The 17,300-nt window shown below is 46.4% G+C and overlaps 1 protein-coding gene and 1 non-coding gene across 2 annotated transcripts; both read left to right on the top strand.

Moving 5' to 3' along the window:
- Positions 1 to 8,037: 8,037 nt before the first annotated feature.
- LOC122911759 (sialic acid-binding Ig-like lectin 13) lies at positions 8,038 to 15,869 on the top strand. Its single transcript, XM_044256759.1, is given in 10 exon segments — positions 8,038 to 8,226; positions 8,292 to 8,675; positions 8,857 to 9,135; positions 9,322 to 9,369; positions 12,598 to 12,855; positions 12,943 to 13,201; positions 13,203 to 13,225; positions 13,537 to 13,636; positions 13,974 to 14,055; positions 15,687 to 15,869. Coding segments are annotated over 10 exon segments (1,665 nt in total). The 5' UTR covers positions 8,038 to 8,177.
- A 1,211-nt stretch (positions 15,870 to 17,080) lies between these two features.
- Positions 17,081 to 17,183, top strand: LOC122914841. The gene has a single exon (XR_006385909.1). It is a non-coding gene; the product is annotated as a U6 spliceosomal RNA (small nuclear RNA).
- The last annotated feature ends 117 nt before the right edge of the window (positions 17,184 to 17,300 follow it).

The raw sequence follows: 17,300 nt of genomic DNA, 5'->3' as shown, positions 1-17,300 counted from the left end.
ACCAGCAATGTGTCAGTCTCACTTTCAAAACCCTCCCATGTTGTAATCATTTTGTAATGTATACATATATCAAATCATTACATTGTATAATTTAACCCACACAATGTTATGTGTCAACTATATCTCAATAAAGCTGGAAAAAATAAACTATAGATCCAGATGTACTACTTAATGATAAATATTATTGAATATTTATCAGAAAAACAAAACCCTCCCCATGGGTCCCTTTCCTGACTTGGCCTCCAGCATCACCCCTCTCCCTTCCTGAATCTTCCCTTTCCATCCTGCCTGCCTTCTACTAGTCTTGTTAGAAGCAAAATCACATATTAACATTTAGAGAATTTCCTAAAACTCAGGGCTGACCACAGTCAAAATACCTCTCCATCTCCTCGGCCCCAAAGACTAATTTACAAGCTTCTAATTTGATGTTCCAGGTCAAGGGTCAGAAATTTGTTTTTTTTAGAGAGCCAGATAGCAAGTATTTTAGGGTTTGTAAGCTGTAAGGACCCTAGTAACTATTCAACTCTGTGTTTGTAGTGCAAATGTAGCCATAGCCATTCCACAAATGAACTAATGTAGCTGTGTTCCAACAAAATTTTATTTGCAAAAGCAGACAACCCACGGTTGTCTAACCTCTATTGCAGGCTGTTTTCAACTTTACCCAGTCTACTTCTGCATTTCCATATACTGACCCATCAATCCCTCATGCCATTCTCTAAGTGCTCCCATGCTTGTGAATTCCTCCCTATCTTTGTGCATCCATATCCTTTTTCCAGGAAGACCCATCACCAGATCTTCATCTGTCTGGCACCCTCTTATCCTTCAAAATAAACTTGAAAATAGATGTCAGGTTTGAGATGGTTGGTGGAGGCAAGCAGGAAGTTGTAATCTTCCTCCTCAAAAGCCAAATATTTTATTTAAAAAATCAACTTAAATAAAAACAGCCCTACCTCCACCAGTAGCACCAGAACCATGACAGGGATAAAGTATAAGGTCATAAGATCATAAAATGACTCCTAAAAACAAATGGGAGATTCTGGTGTGGTGTAAGAAAAATGCTTGGGACCTAACTCTCCGTTCCCTACATCCAAGAGGGACAGCTGTCAGATTTCTGTTTATGATAATGTCAGGCTGGGTGACATGAGCCAACCATCTGTTGAAAACATAAAAAGTTGATTGTTAGATGGACCATGAGAGACTGTGGGCTCTGAGAAACAAACTGAGGATTTGGGAGGGGAGGGGATGGGGGGATAGGTCAGCCTATGGTGGGTATTAAGGAGGGCATGTATTGCATGGAGCATTGGGTGTGGTGCATAAACAATGAATCTTGGAACACCGAAAAAATAAAATAAAATTTAAAAAATAATAAACTTAAAAAAATAAGTAAATAAATAATATGGTTTTTTTTAAGGAAAAAAAATTTGATGGTTAGACTTTCAATCGAAACAAGTTGTCATCAACACATTGTTCCCTGCTCCTCCCTCTACTTGCAACTAGAAACCCTGTAAATGGTGCAAGAAACAAAGGAGAATTCTGGAATGCAGTAAGAAGAAAGTGAATTGGTTTAGGCCCCTAGAGCTAGGGGACTAACACAGAAGGAGAGCATCTCAGTTCTCCCATCCAACAGAGGAAAGACACTCAGACCCATCATTTCTCAAATCCTGAGAGACAGAAGGCAGCTAGGTAGGGCCATTTTTCTCCCGGTTGGAAGGGAGCCCTTTTAACAATCAGGCAGGCCCAGCGCCCCCAGCAAGGGGGATCAATTGCAGCCAGAAATGCATGTCCAAGAAACACCTTCTCCATCAGACTTGAGATATCTTCTCCTGCCCAGAGGCACTGGAGCAGGAGAACAGAAAGGGAGAACGAGATCCAGGCATCCTGTCTAATATTCCTGACCCTGACCTTAAATTTTCTCTTTTGTCAAATGTGAAGACTAGCCTCTTCACTTTCAGAAGTGTGTGTGTGTGTGTGTGTGTGTGTGTGTGATGAAGCAAGCTATTTAAAGGAGGAGTACAGGGGCGCTTGGGCGGCTCGGTGGGTTAAAGCCTCTGCCTCCCATTCAGGTCATGGTCCCAGGGTCCTGGGATTGAGCCCTGCATCGGGCTCTCTGTTCAGAAGGGAGCCTTCTCCCCCCCCCCACTCTCTCTGCCTGCCTCTCTGCCTACTTGTGATCTCTGTCCTTCAAAAAAAATAAATAAAATCTTTAAAAAAATAAAGGAGCAGTACAAGAGGCCAGTAAGCCGAGGACCTTAGCAGGAAGGCTCACACAGAAGGGACAGGCAGTCATCATCCACAGGAGGAACAATGCCTGAGAATGAACAGGAAGGGTGGCAGGTGAAGAGAGAGGAGGCCAGCACTGCCCACTCCTGATTGTTTCTCTGGCTCCATCCATCCCCACCCTTTTCCCCTCCTGGCCCGAAATCCAGTCATAAGCATCTGGGTCCTCCCTGCTGCTGAGCTGGGAGGTACCTGAGCTCAAAGCATGACCCTGTTTCAGCACCACGGACAGCACCAACCCCTCTCGGGACACCGCCCCACCTAAGACTCTCCAGAGGTCAGTGTCTCCTGGAGAGTCAGTGGATGGAGAGCCCCCAGAATGCCAACAATTTATCAGCCCCCAGTGCAGAGTGAGAGGAGCCTACAGAAGGGTCTAGTGATATCCTAAGTCAGTGATGCTGGTCAGGGGTGTCTGAGACCTCATAGGATGTGCTTCCCTCCTCAGACTTGGGCTCTTTGTTCCCAGAAGGTGTTAACCAGGGATTGGGTGTTGTCCTGAGGTGAGGTTTAGGCATAGGTGGCCCCAGTAATTAGATGGAATGACAAGGCCAGTCTTGGGACATTGTTGGCAAGAAAGTAGTGATCACTCAAAGAGGGGGTCCTTATGGCATTTAGAGCTTTTGTAAGACCTTGGGAGAAATAACGTTTCCATTCAGCTTTGTAACTGTCTTCCTACCAAGCCTGAATAACTTCAAGATTTTTTTTCTTTCCGCATTTGAATTGATTTTCACTCTTTCAGTCTGGGATAGGTTTTTCCTCTTTCCATGTTTTCTCACATTTCTGTCTAGACCCTTCCTGTCCCCTGATAGGTGGTTTCAACCACTCCAAGGGTCCCACCTCTGCCCAGGTGATTCTTGCAGTTACTAGCCCATGCTGTCTTTAGCCCCAGAGCTGGTAAGTGGAAGGAAGACTGGGTCCTGTTAATAGGTCTGGAAACAGGAACTTCATGCCCATCCAACATCCCTCCATTTCTGTTCCTCCTTTTCTGGTCCTTCCCTGCTCAGGATCGCCTGCATGGGGGCTGACTTCCACCAGCCCCCTCCCCTATGGTCCCTCCAGGATCTACTACACCAAGTGATCAGATTCCTCCCAGGGAACCCTTTATCTGAGTCCCCCCAGCACAAAAACAGGGTTCACCATTGATCACCCCCAGAGCCAATATTCTGCAGGACGCTGACTTCATTTGGCTTTTCCCTGATGAGGTTGGAAACCTCTAGAAAAGGAAGGATGAGAAAAACTTGAGCTGCTTTGGGGTGCCTGGGTGGCTTAGTTAGTTTAGCAACTGCCCTTGGCTCAGGTCATGATCCTGGAGTCCCACATCGGGTTTCCTGCTCAGCAGGGAGTCTGCTTTTCCCTCAGACCTCTCCCCTCTCATGCTCTCTTTCTCTCAAATAAATAATTTTTTGAGCTGCTTTGTCTCTTAGGATAAGGGAAAGTCCTGGATATGGGAGCCCAAAGGGAGGGGCCAGGCATGAGAGCACTGTGCCCATTGTCTCCCAAACTTCTCTCCCCATCCCTAACCCACCTCCACACAGTAGGAAAGCACTTTGCTGATTTTCCCCAGTCCCTACACAAAAAAATAGATAACGAATTTTTGTTTACCTGTCACTTCTGGTCTTCCAAACTATTTCCTCTGGTTGTAAGTAAGTAGATGCAAGGAGAGAAAAGTCACCTATATGTAACTTTTTTTTTACCATAATTAAAACAGTACTTTATGCAAGATTCTGCTATTTGTGTGTTTACCTTTATGTAAATATGCCACTTGACATGTATTTATCACCTACTCTGAAATTTGTCATTATTGTGTACAAAGCAAGTCTGCACTGCTTGTAAGAAATGCACATTCTTGCCTCCAAGGACTCACTTTCTATCTTGGAAACATAAATACACAGTAAAGGAAATTCATCTTCTCACCCTCTCTCTGCCCATCCCCAATCTGTTTTCCATAGAGAAGCCAGAGGGAATTCTAAAAACCCAAGAGTCATTTTCAGCTTCTAACCCTCCAGTAGTTCCCAGTTGTTCAAGCAGAAATAGCAAAATCCTTTAACATGAACTCAAGTTGTAACATGAACCATCTTATTTGGCTAAGGGGGCAGGGACCAGGTCCTAATGCCTAGAACACACCACAAGACAAAAAGTCAACACATGCACAGAGGTGCAAATGAATTTGTTTGTTTATTTTATTAAAGGAAGATTTTTTTCTGAAGGCAATATCATGACCCTTATAGATATAAAATAAACCTGTGTTAAAGATTTTTTATTGTGGCAAAAACACATACCATCAGATCTACCCTCTTAACAAATTTTTAAGTGTACACAAGTGTTAACTGTAAGTACTGTGTTGTACAAAGGATCTCTAGAACTTTTTCAACTTGCAGGACTGAAACTTCATAACCACTGAGTAGTAACTCATTTTATTTATTTAACTCATTACAAACAAGGGAATGAGACAGAAATTAAAGATGCCCAAATTTATGTGGATAAGGGAATATTGAAATGAATTTGTGGATGCATGTAAAAGTGGCTTGGTAGGGGGATTTAAGTCCCCTCCCCAAGGAGACAGAATGTATGTATATGTCTTTGGACAAGAATTATTTGCATTGCTATTAGTTATCTATAAATTATAGCATTTAAATTGGTTCAAAGGTAATAAAATGCTAAACTCAGATAATCCCAGATGGGTATGTTCTAAAGAATATATACTTTTTCACTGTGGATAACCAGAAATCTTATTTTTATTATCCTAAATATCCTTATAATTCTTTTTTTAAATAAAGATTTCATTATTAAGTAATATGTGCACCCAACATGACACTCAAACACCCACACCAAGATCAAGAGTCACATGCTGTAGTGACCAAGCCAGCCAGGCATCCCAATATCCTTACAACTCTTCCTTTTTAAAAGATTTATTTATTTATTTATTTGACATAGAGAGTGAGAGAGCACAAACAGGGGGAGCAACAGGCAGAGGGAGAGGGAGAAGCAGATTCCCTGCTGAGCAGGGAGCCTGATGTGGGTCTCGATCCCAGGACCCTGGGATCATGACCTGAGCCAAAGGCAGCTGCTTAACCAACTGAGCCACCCAGGCACCCCTATCCTTACAATTCTTAAAGTACATATTCATTGATCACCTAGTGTATGCCAAGCATTTTTCTAACCAGGGTGGATTCAGCAGGAGAGACAGACAAAGAATAATTAAGCAGATTATATTTTAGGCTGATTTGTGATAAGGAGTTTGAAGAAAAATGAAAGAAAAAGATACAGAGAGAATATGAAATGGATTATAGTTTTCAATATGTTGTCCACGGATGTTGTCATTGGGAAAATGATATTTGAGTGTGCACACATATGCACACGCACGTGCCACAGGCACTTTAAGCAGGCATGCACGAGTAACTCAGATATGCACACACAGAGGACACAGACCTACAGACACACGTACACTTCAAACAGACACACAGACATACACACACAGAGACAGACACACCTCCAAATACACACAGAGAAATCACACCCATATATATACACAGACATACCTCAGGCATTCACACAACAGACCACAAACCCAGAACACACACACATATATGTACACAGACCAAAGAAATACACACATACCACAGACACACAGAGAGACTGCAGACACAAACACACATGCACCTACAGGACACACAGGCCACAGACACACAAACACAACAGACACACTCATATATAACTTCCACCACAGCCACACAAGGTGAGGTGTTAGCCATTGGCTCCTCACACTGGGAGCTTTGCCCTGGGAAGACTGGGGCCCTGGTTCTCTGGCCAAACAGATGAATAGACCAAGGTTAGTCTTACTTCAGCTCCCAGGACCCACCACTCAACAGATGGGAGACAGGTGCTCAGGGTGCAGGAGGATGGGTTCAGCCAGCAGAGGGGCCAGATTGAGCAGAGGCCCATGGAGGCTATCCTGACCTGGGGAGAGAAGGGGAGGTATGTTCATCTAAGTAAGAGCAAGGCAGAGATTAGAGCACAGAAGAGCAGCAGGTGTTTCCTCCAATTACCAAACCTGTCCCTTCCTTTCCCCTCCACCCTTGGAGTGGCCTCATCCTACAGACTGGCCACTGGCCACTGTGTGGACTGTGACCAGCGTGGGCCAGACCAGCCTGCACAGAGCACTAGACCTGTGTGAACACATCTGCCTTCTTGAAAATCCCATACGTTGGTTTATTAGGGTTAACATAACAAAGTACACTAACCCCGAGGCTTAGTTAACAGAAGTTCATTTCTCAGAACTCTGGAAGCTAGACATTGTGGGTGGAACAGGCTCCTTCACAAGCCTCTCTCCTTGGTTTGTAGGTGGCTGGTTCACCCTTGTGTTCATGTGGTCTCCTGCTTGTGCATGTCTCTGTCCTAATCTCCTCCTCCTCTTCCTCTTCCTCTTCTTCTTCTTCTTCCTCTTCTTCCTCCTCCTCCTCCTCTTCTTCTTCTTCTTCTTCTTCTTCTTCTTCTAGGATTTTATTTATTTATTCTGAGAGTGAGAGAGAGAGCACATGCATGGGGAGCAGCAGGCAGAGGGAGAAGCAGACCCCCACTGAGCAGGGAGCCTGATGTGGGGCTCGATTCCAGGACATTTAACTGACTGAACCACATAGGGGCCCCTCCTAATCCCCTGTTCTTATAAAAGCACCAGTCTTGCTGGAGTGGAGCTCACACCAATGGCCTCATTTTACCTTAATGATCTCTTTAAGACCCTATGTCCAAAGATAGTCATATTTGGAGGTACTGAAGTTTGGAGATGAACATATGAAATTTAGGGTGACACAATTCAGCCCATAACAACCTGTGAATATAGACCTCCAGCTATGCACAGAATTAGACCCCTTCCCAAGGCAGCACAGTGAGCATCTAGTACGCATGATCTCTTCGTGGGAGGCCACAGATGAAGGAGCCCTAAGACACAGCTGGCCAGCAGGACCTTCTTACCAAAAGCAGGAATATGAAGTACCACTGAGGAATGGGCAGGGCCAGACATTTGACGTGTAAGATGGCCACACCCAAGTCCCTGGAAAATGCCCACCACTGTCCTCATATTCTCCCACAGATAAGAGCTGGGCACAGCAATCCCTCCATGTGACCGCTGGGGAAAATGAGCCTTGGAGGGGAGGAGGGCCAGGCACACCTGGACATTCTCCCTCAACGTCATGCAGTGCTATCATCTTGCTGCAAATGCCCAGGTCTCAGGTGTGGCCCGATGTGGGCTCTCAGGGCTGTGAGCCGGCCAGCAAGCCCTGGAACACTGGTGAGTCCTGGTCCTTGTCCACTCTGGCCATTCATACCTGGGAACTCACCTCCTAGCTGCCCAGAGCAATGGTGTTTCCTTTAAGCCCCTGACCGTGCATCCACCAGCTCACACTGTACCAACAGGAGCTGCCACAGCCTGGAGTTTCTCTGTCCCCTTGGGTGTGAGGGAAGTTTTTAAGAACAGAGATGGAGTCTGTCCTTCTCCACTTTGACTCCACAGCCCTGAAAGGAGGTGTTCATGATGTGGGTGTCGTGCTCACTCATTAATTACACATCAATCACATCCCTTGCCCACAGTAGGGAGGTAGCCCCACCTTTCATGCCTCAAGGTTCCCCTGCTCACCCCTCCTGCATCCCACATCTGGCAGGACTGACCATATGGGGTTTCTAGAAGCTGTAATTGGCCTTCCTGGTGGGAATGGAGGCCGCAAATAGGGACTGGGGGGTGGTGGCTGGCTGGGACCCCACCTGGAAAGTAGAAGTTGTTAGTCTTCAAGGTCCATGCTGTCATCGCCAGCGTCCCAGCACCAACTTCCTCTTCTGTGGCCAGTCACTTTTCAGACCTTAGCCTTGGCCTTCCTATTGGGGCTTCCTCTCTGTCCTGTGGCAGCTCCATGACTCTCACCCCAAAGATGCTGCCGCTGCTGCTGTCCCTGCTGTGGGCAGATAAGTGGGCCGAGGGGAGGGGGCCCAGGGAGCTGGAGCTGCCACTCACCCTCAATTCTCCACAGGGTCCCTGGCTCAGTATACAAGATACCAGATGCTGGTGCAGGAGTTCCTGACGGTGCAGGAGGGCCTGTGCACCTCCGTACCCTGCTGCTTCTTCTACCCCCACAAATACACTAATAATGACCCAGCTTATGGCTACTGGTTCTGGGAAGGAGCCAATTCACACCACGATGCTCCAGGGGCCACAAACAACCCAGGTCATAAAGTGCAGGAGGAGACCCAGGGCCGATTCCACCTCCTTGGGAACCCCCAGGCCAAAAACTGCTCCCTGGACATCAGAGATGCACAGAGAAGGGACTCGGGGACATACTTCTTTAGGGTGGAGAGAGGGTCTCATGTGAGATACAATTATCAGCAGAATCAGCTTTTCGTGCATGTGACGGGTAAGGAATGGGCTTAAGGAGAGGACACATGTCCCATTCGTGGATCCTGAGGGTTTCTGGAGCAGGGCCAGGAAGGGACCCCCTGATCTCCATCCTGGCTGGGGAGGAGACAGCTGGCCTGGGGTGGAGGCTACTTCTAGGGGCACACTCAGGGTTCCAGTGCAGGATATCTCCTCCTCAGCTCTGACACAGACACCTGACATCCACATCCAGGGGCCCCTAGAATCTGGCCACCCCAAGAACATTACCTGTAGCGTGCCATGGGCCTGTGAGAGGGGGACACCTCCCACCTTCTCCTGGATCGGAGTCGCCCTCCCCTCTTGGGGCTCCAAGGCTCCCCACTCCCCCGAGCTCACTTTCACCCCGAGGCCCCAGGACCATGGCACCAACCTCACCTTTCAAGTGACCTTCCCTGGAGCTGGTGTGAGCACGGAGAGGACTGTCCAGCTCAACGTGTCCTGTGAGTGTCAGGCCAGGATGCCAGGGTCCCTGAGGGCTGTGGGTATTGAGGAGGCAGGTTCTTGAATCCTGGGGAGGAAGGAAAGAAAACACCAGACTCCATCCCTTTCCCATTTCTGAAGTTTCTGGGGGAAAAGGGCCAACACCGACCTTCTGCATCTGAAAACAATTGTGTCTATCTGTTCAGATGCACCCCAGAACCTGACCATCAGTGTGTTCCGAAGAGAAGGTACAGGTAGGGTACAATCTCTCATCTTGGGCTATGGTGCAAATGGCATCTGTCTCCATCCTTCAGAGCAGAGCTGGGGTTTCAGAACTCAGGTGGGAGAAAGGTTCAGGTGTGGGGGCAGCAGAGGTGGGGAGCAGCCCACTGGCTCCTCAGGGTACAAACTGGTTTCTCCCCACCGCTGACCCTGCTCTCAAGGGCACTGCATGACCTCTGTGCCTGATGGGGGTGGCCGTCCCCAGCGTTCCAGCTACGTTCTCCCTGCAAATCTCCCCTCATTCCCCTTAGGATCTGGACCCCACCTACTCCTGCAATTCCCTTCCACATCATAGTATTATTGTTTAAAACAGTAAACACAAAATGTGTTTTGGTCTGCTTGGGCTGCCATAACAAAATACCACAGACAGAGGGGCTTAAGCCTCAGACACTCATTCCTCACATTTCTGGAGGCAGGTCCAAGGTCAAGCTGCCAGCCAGTTTGGTTCCCAATGAGAGCTCACTTCTCGTAAACAGCTGCTTTCTGGCACTGTTTTCTCTCACACAACTAAAAGAAAGTGAGTTCTTTGGTGTCTCCTCTTATAAGAGCACTAATCCAGGGGCACCTGGGTGGCTCAGTTTGTTAAGTGTCTGCCTTCGGCTCAGGTCGTGATCCCACAGTCCTGAGATCAAGTCCTGCCTTGGGCTCCTTGCTCAGAGATGGGCCTACTTCTCCTTCTCCCTCTCCCTCTGCTGCTTCCTCTGCTTGTGCTCTCTCTCTCTCTGACAAATAAATAGATAAAATCTTTTTAAAAGAGAAAAAGAGCCCTGATACCTTCCAAGGCCCCTACTCTCATGACCTCACCTAACCCTAATCACCCTCAAAGACTCATCCAAATACCTCCAAATACCACCATGTTGGATGGTAGGGCTTAGACACATGAGCTTAAAGAGAACATGATCCAGTCCCCAGCAAAATGGAGTAAGAATAAAATAGTCTTTGGCACCTGTGTACCTCCCCTCTTGATTATTTTTCCAAATACAATCTACACATCTACATTTAAAAATACACACATACATACACACCATGCTATATAACTCCTCTGCATCTCTATTATTTTTTAAGTTTTCATTCAAATTCCATTTAGTCAACATATAATGCAACATTAGTTTCAAGTGTATAATGTAGTGATTCATCACTTCCATACCTCACCTGGTGCTCATCACAAGTACCCTTCTCAATCTCCTTATTTCCCCCTTACCCCTCTTCCTCTTCTCTAGGAAATGATCAGTTTGCTCTGCATAGTTAAGAGTCTGTTTCTTGATTTCTCTCTCTCTCTTTTTGCCTTTGCTCTTTTGTTTTTTTTCTTAAATTCCACATATGTATGAAATCACCTGGTGTTTGTCTTTCTTCCAGCTGACTTATTTCACTTAGCTATTATTTTTTAAGAGTTATTAATTTATTTTAGAGAGAGAGCATGCACACATGGGGAGAGACAGAGGAAGAGGAGAGGCAGAGGAAGTGGGAGAGAGAGAGAATCTTCAGGCAGAATCCCCACTGAGCCCAGATCCCAACCATTCAGGGCTGGGCTTAGTGCCAGGACCCTGAAATCAAGACCTGAGCCTAAATCAAGATTTGGTCGCTTAACTGGCTAAGCCACCCAGGTGCCTCTCACTTAGCTATTATTTTTTAATAAACTTTTCATGGTGGAGTAATTTTAAGTTTACATTGTATTTTTCTATAAAGCCCTGGTCTATCTTCCCTTGTCTTTAAAAGTATTAACACCACCATGATGCATTTGTCCCAACTAAGTAAGTGAAATGTCAAATGGGTACATTACTTTCTCTATGCATTCGTAGTAAAGCTTCTTCATTCTTACTGAGGATTCCGTGGTCTTCCAATTAGAAGTATATTATACTGCGAACTACTTAATGAGTCCCCACTGGTGGAAAGCCATGGTGTTTCCAGACTTTTGTTAAGGCAAATAATATAGAAACAAATAACTTGTATAAACATCTTCCATATGTGTGCATGTGTCTGTAAGATAATTTCCTAGAAAAGTCCCAAATCAAGGGATATGTTTGCAATTTCTACAGTTACTGCTGAATCATACTGCACAGAAGCCGTTGTTTTTATAATCTCAACCTGCTGAACATTTTCATCCTTGCTGATATCTTAAGTGAATTCACTGTCATTTTAAGTTGAATAATCATCTTGTAAATAGGTTGTGTAGCTTTCATTATGCTTAAGAGTCATTTGTATTTCTTTGTGGTCTTTTTCTTAATGATCTGAAGAAACTCTTTTTCCATGAAGGAGATCAGCTGTGTGTTACTTGAAAGGATTTATTTCCAGCCTAGTAATGACCCTTTGACTTAGCATATGGTGACTTTGATAGACAAAAACATGGTTTTTTGAGGGAGGCGTTGCATTCAGTGACATACTGGAGTTGGTTCTCACCAGCAGGCAAGAGCCAATTGTGTCCATGTTTTCCCAATTCTGAGTTCAGTGACATTTAGTCGGGTGCTTGAAATCGGCCAAGGGGGAAGTATTTACACCAAGGAAATTGGCAAATCAAGACTTTTTTTCCTCCCCTCCTCCTCCCCAATGAGCTGGTTGTTAAACACATACCAGTAAACCACTGTTACTGTCTTTCCCTAATCTATTATTATTTTTGAATCCACAGCAATGTCATATGTCAACACTCACTCAAGCCTTACAGACTGCCTGCTCTTCCCTGAGCATGCAGAGCCATTTCACACCTTAGCTGCAGCTACACTTTCTGTGCCAGCCTCCAGCAATGTCCTTCCATGCTAGCTCCTGGCCCCTCTCATGCTTCACTTTAGCCTCTCCTCCTCCAGGAAGTCCTCCATGCCTGACAGTCTCACTGAATTCCCATCTTCAGGGTTCCCCTGAGCACAATGTACCCCTATCACAAAACACATCACACTGCTCTATGACACCTGATTCTGGGTATCTTGCTCGCAAGACTGTGAACTCTCAGACACAACTAAATTAGACAGGTCTTAGTGAACTTAGAGAAAGACAGAATGTACATGGGCCTCTGTACATGGGTGCTTGCTCTCAGTCCTGTCCCCTTCAGCTGACCTCATGATCATGGGGTTCAATCACGTGCTGGAAGAGAAGAAACAGATATACATGATGTGAGGAAAAGACAGAGAGAGAGAGAGAGAGAGAGAGATTGAGAGTGAGGCAATACGCCCAGTGAGGACCAGGGCTTAGCTTTCTCTCTGTCTTGCCAGGACCTGAGGCTCTGAGCAATGGCTCATCTCTCCCAGTCCAGGAGGGCCAGCCCCTGCGCCTGGTCTGCATCGACGACAGCAACCCTCTTGCCAGGGTGAGCTGGACCCGGGATAGCCTGACTCTGCAGCCCTCACAACTCTCAAATCCTGGGATCTTGGAGTTTCCCCAGGTGGAACTGGTGAACCATGGGAGATACATCTGTCAAGCTCAGCACCTGTTGGGCTCCCTGGAAGCATCCATGAGCCTCCTTGTGAAGAGTGAGTTGGGACATATCTGGGAAGTTGGGACATAACTGGGCGCTGGGGAGGGTGGCCTCCTCTGATCTCTCTGCTGTCTGCCCACAGCCCCCCTGAAGCTGTTTGGTCCCTCCTACTCCTGGGAGGGCGAGGACATGCACTGCCACTGCTCGGCTCAATCCCAGATGCCCCTTTCTGTGCACTGGCGGCTGGGGGAGGAGCTGCTGGAGGGGAACCACAGCAACACCTCCTGGACCCTCACCTCCAGCTCTGTGGGATCCTGGGCCAACAGCTCCCTGAGGCTCAGCGGGCCACTGGGCTCCAGCCTCAGACTCAGCTGTGAGGCCTGGAATGCCCACGGGAAACAGCATGGCTATCCTGCTACTGCCAGGTCAGGGAGTTATGAAGAGCAATGCCCGGGGAAGGGGGCACATGAATCAGGGTGCATGAAGACATTGAAGAGACAAGTGACTCTGACTTGGGCAAAGGGGCACTTGAGGTCAGAATCATCCATAGGTTGAAGAGGAGAGGGATTGAGGGAAGGGCCAGGGGAACAGGAGGCTGGGGTCACATAGAGGGGTGGGGGACAAAGGAGCCAGTCCTGGGTAGCTGTAGGCACACCCCTGGGTCATGGATTCCAGAAGGCTGGGTGCTCAGGTGCCTTAGCAGGACTGGAGTTTACCCCAGGTCTCTTATCTTCAGGGAGACCGGGGGCCAGGACAGGTGTGATTCAGGGGGCCATCTGGGGAGCTCGTGTCACAACCCTGCTTGCTCTCTGTCTCTACCTCATCATCTTCTTCACGTGAGTGAGGGCTCTGCTTTGAGTGAAGGCCTCCTGAGGTTGGGTGACCCAAAGAATCTCCCAAACTCGAAGCCCAGAGCTGAAGAAACCTGGGGAAGTGATGCAGCCAGAGGGGACACAATTTGTCCAAGTGGCATCAGGAATCTGCCTCCTGACATAGAGACTGGGAGTGGTTTGTTCCCAAATGCGGTTCCCACTGTCAGGGAGCAGAGAACATGCATTCTCCTCCTAGTTTCTGTAGCCAGATGGCAGCCTTCCTGCCCTGCCTCAGTCAGTCATCATTCCAGGCTCCCAGCTGCAAGCAGCCAGGCTGAAAGGCTCTGATCTCTCCCCTCAGAGTGAAGACCTACAGGCAGAAGTCAACCAGGAAAGCAGTGTGCAGGAATGGCATCCATCCAGCCTCAAATATGGTCTCCCAGGTGAGTGGCTGGAGCATCTCTTTCTATCTGGTGTCCCTCCTGGACACACCTCTCCTGGGATGGACCATGGGGTGGCTCACTCAGCATGCTAAAAGATGAGTCCATCATGGACCCTCCAAATTTGGCCCTCCCTCAGGATTTCTAGCTGGGCTCAACTCAGAGACCCAAGAGCCCCTTTTCTTCTCCCCTCCCGTCCATCAGCAAGACCCAGTAATGGGCCAAGTTCCACCCATTTCCCTTTTAGCAAAGTTTTTTTTTCCATGTAGCCCCTTCCCTGCTGAGCCCTTGCTGTCTCCCTCCTGGGCCACTTTCTGTGCCTTACCTCCATGACGCCACCTCTCCACCTTACCTCCCAAGCTTTGGGCAAGAAATTCCCCAAACACCTGTGACCCAACTGTCTGAATCAGCATGGTTCAACAAGATAATATGAACCATGTACATAGCTAAAATTTACTAATGGCCACATTTAAAAAGTAGAAAGAAATATGAGATCAGTTTTGATGTAATATATTATTTAACCCAATACATTCAAAATATTATTTTACCATCATATCATCAGAATCAATGTACAGATTATTAATGAGATAGTCTGAATTATTCCTTCCTCTCCTTCTCCTTCCCCTCCTTCTCCTTCTTCTTCTCTTCCTCTCCTTCTTCTTCTTCTTCTTCTTCTTCTTCTTCTTCTTCTTCTTCTTTTCTTCTTCCCCTTCTTCCTCTTCCTCTTACCCTTTCCCTTCCCTTTTCCCTTCCTCTTCCTCCTCCTCCTCTTCCCTCACTCCTTCTTCTTCTTCTTTTCATACTAAGTCTTTGAAATCCAGGGTATGTTTCACACTCATGGCACACCTCCACTCAGAATCTCCATGTTTTATGTGTTCAGTAACCACATGTGGCTAGGAGCTACTGTATGGGACATGTAGTCCAGTTTCCTTGGTCTGGTGTCCCGTGACCTGTCCTCTGCTGAGCTCTCCAGCCCACTTCCTTCCCCTGCCCACAAAAGTAGCTCCTTAACCCCAGGCAGGGCTCGTTTTCTGTAACTTTGTGCCTTTGCACACATGATTTCCTTTGACCCTCCTCATTTGCACTGGCCAGATCCCTAATTCACCTTTCATGCTCCAGTTTGAATATCCCTCTGCCCTATGCAGGCAGACCATCACCATGCCTCCCTGTAATAATCACAGGCACGTTCCCAGCATCGTGTGAGCCCCTGGGTTGATGCTGCTCCTGTGTACCAGATCATAAGTTACAATTTTATCGTGTGTGTGTGTGTGTGTGTGTGTGTTTGTGCGCGAGTGACAATTTGGTACTGTCTCCTTGTCCTGATAGGCTGTTTGAGGTCAGAGATTGTGTGTGCTGAAGAGTTTGTTGACTTTGCTTACTCTGTTTTAATATCTATAAAATGAGGATAACAGTTATACCATCCACAGGGGAGTGGGGGAGTTGTAAGGATTCAATATCATCATGATAAAAATTTGTTAAAGATACAAATGAATGGATGAGTGAATGAATGAATGGATGGATGAATGCTCAGGAAATGGGCATGAAGTGGATAAATGAGTAAGTGCACCCCAGCCCCTTCTTCCCTTCTCCAGACCCAAAGGGCAGCTCCAATGACTTTCATTCATTCCACTCAGGATCACCTGAGCAAACGCTGCTCAGCAAGCCCCTCAGACCATCTGCCCCCAGCTGCGGCCACCTCCCCCTCAGAGAAGGAGCAGGAGCTCTACTATGCCAGCCTCAGCTTCCACGGGCTGAAGTCGCACAACTTTCAGAACCAGGAGACCACTGAGTATGCAGAGATCAAGATCCAGAAATGATAACCTCAACCTGATCCCTGCCTCCAGGAGGGCCAGCTCTGACTGGAGCCTGGACAGGACATCTCTGAAGAAACGTATAGCAGACACTGATTCCTTAGGAGCTGACAGCCTTCGGAACCAAAGTTTATAAATTGGAATGTGACACTTTTTAGAGTGGCAGAAAATAACAGATTCCTGATTTCAAACATCAGGCGAGGCACTTTACCTCCCCATGTCTCCCTGTGTTCCCTCCTCTGTGAAATGGGGAATAGTATTCATCAGGTACATTGTTCAGTGGGGAAAAAATGCACCATTGGCATTGTTAAGCGTATCCTTATGTGTTAAGTTTACCTCAGGATGTAGGGAGAGATCAGCTTTTGAACGAACATGTATTATTTTGTCTTTTGTTTTGTTTTTCTTTGTATTATTTTTAAAAGTAAAAATATTTCTGAATGTAACTCTGGCAGGAGTAGATATTTCCCAATACAAGTGTGTAACAAAGGATTCATTCACAGTATAAAAAGAATATATAAGAATCTTCCAAAAATCAGTAAGAAAAAGGCACACAACCTAATAAAAAAGTGAGATATTCAAAGGGCCCATAGGCATATAGAAAGCTGTTTAATGTCAGTAGCTTTCAAGAAAATGCAAGTAAAGACCCCAGTGCTAGGTCACTGCACAGCCACCACTATGATTAAAATAGTAAAAATGGTATCAAGAACATCAAGTGTTGAAGACACTACACCAAGTGAAATAAACCATCACCAAAAGACAAACACAGCATGAGACCAGTTATACAAAGTATCTAAAGTAACCAAATTCTTAGAAACAGAAGGTAAAGGGGGACTATGGGAGGGGAAACAAGAAACAGCTTTCAGTAGGTAGGGATTCAGTTCTGCAAGATGAACACTTCCTAGAGCTTAATGATGTTCATGTAGTTAATGCTACTATACCATGCACTTAAAAATATTTAAGATGATAAAATTTATGTTTTTTTAAACTACAATAAAAAGGACAACTTTTAAAAACCCATTATTTAAAAAGGGGTTGGGGATGTGGATGGACAATTAATGGTTAATGGGTATAGAATTTTACCCATTCTAAGGACAGATGATAACGACAATTGCACAATGTAAATGCAGTTCATGCCACTAAATGTGCACTTGAAACAGTAGATTGTAAGTTGTGTCTACGTAGCCACAATGACATTTTTTCCTTAAAGAATATCAAGTATGCTTCAGTAGCACCTATCCTAAAATTGGAAAGAACCCGAGAAGATTAGCATCGCCCTTGTGTAAAAATGTCAGTGTTGGTGAAGATGAGGAGCAACTGGAACTCTCCTACATTGTCAAGGGGGAGGGGAGTGGGAACTGGTACAAGACCCTTGGGAGAATGCTGGTCACTCTCGACTGACACTGAGCATGGAGCCAGCAATTTCATTCCAAGGTGTGT

Source organism: Neovison vison, chromosome 7, assembly GCF_020171115.1.
Source record: "Neovison vison isolate M4711 chromosome 7, ASM_NN_V1, whole genome shotgun sequence".
Lineage (NCBI taxonomy): Eukaryota > Metazoa > Chordata > Mammalia > Carnivora > Mustelidae > Neogale > Neogale vison.
This window is presented reverse-complemented; position numbering and strand designations above follow the sequence as displayed.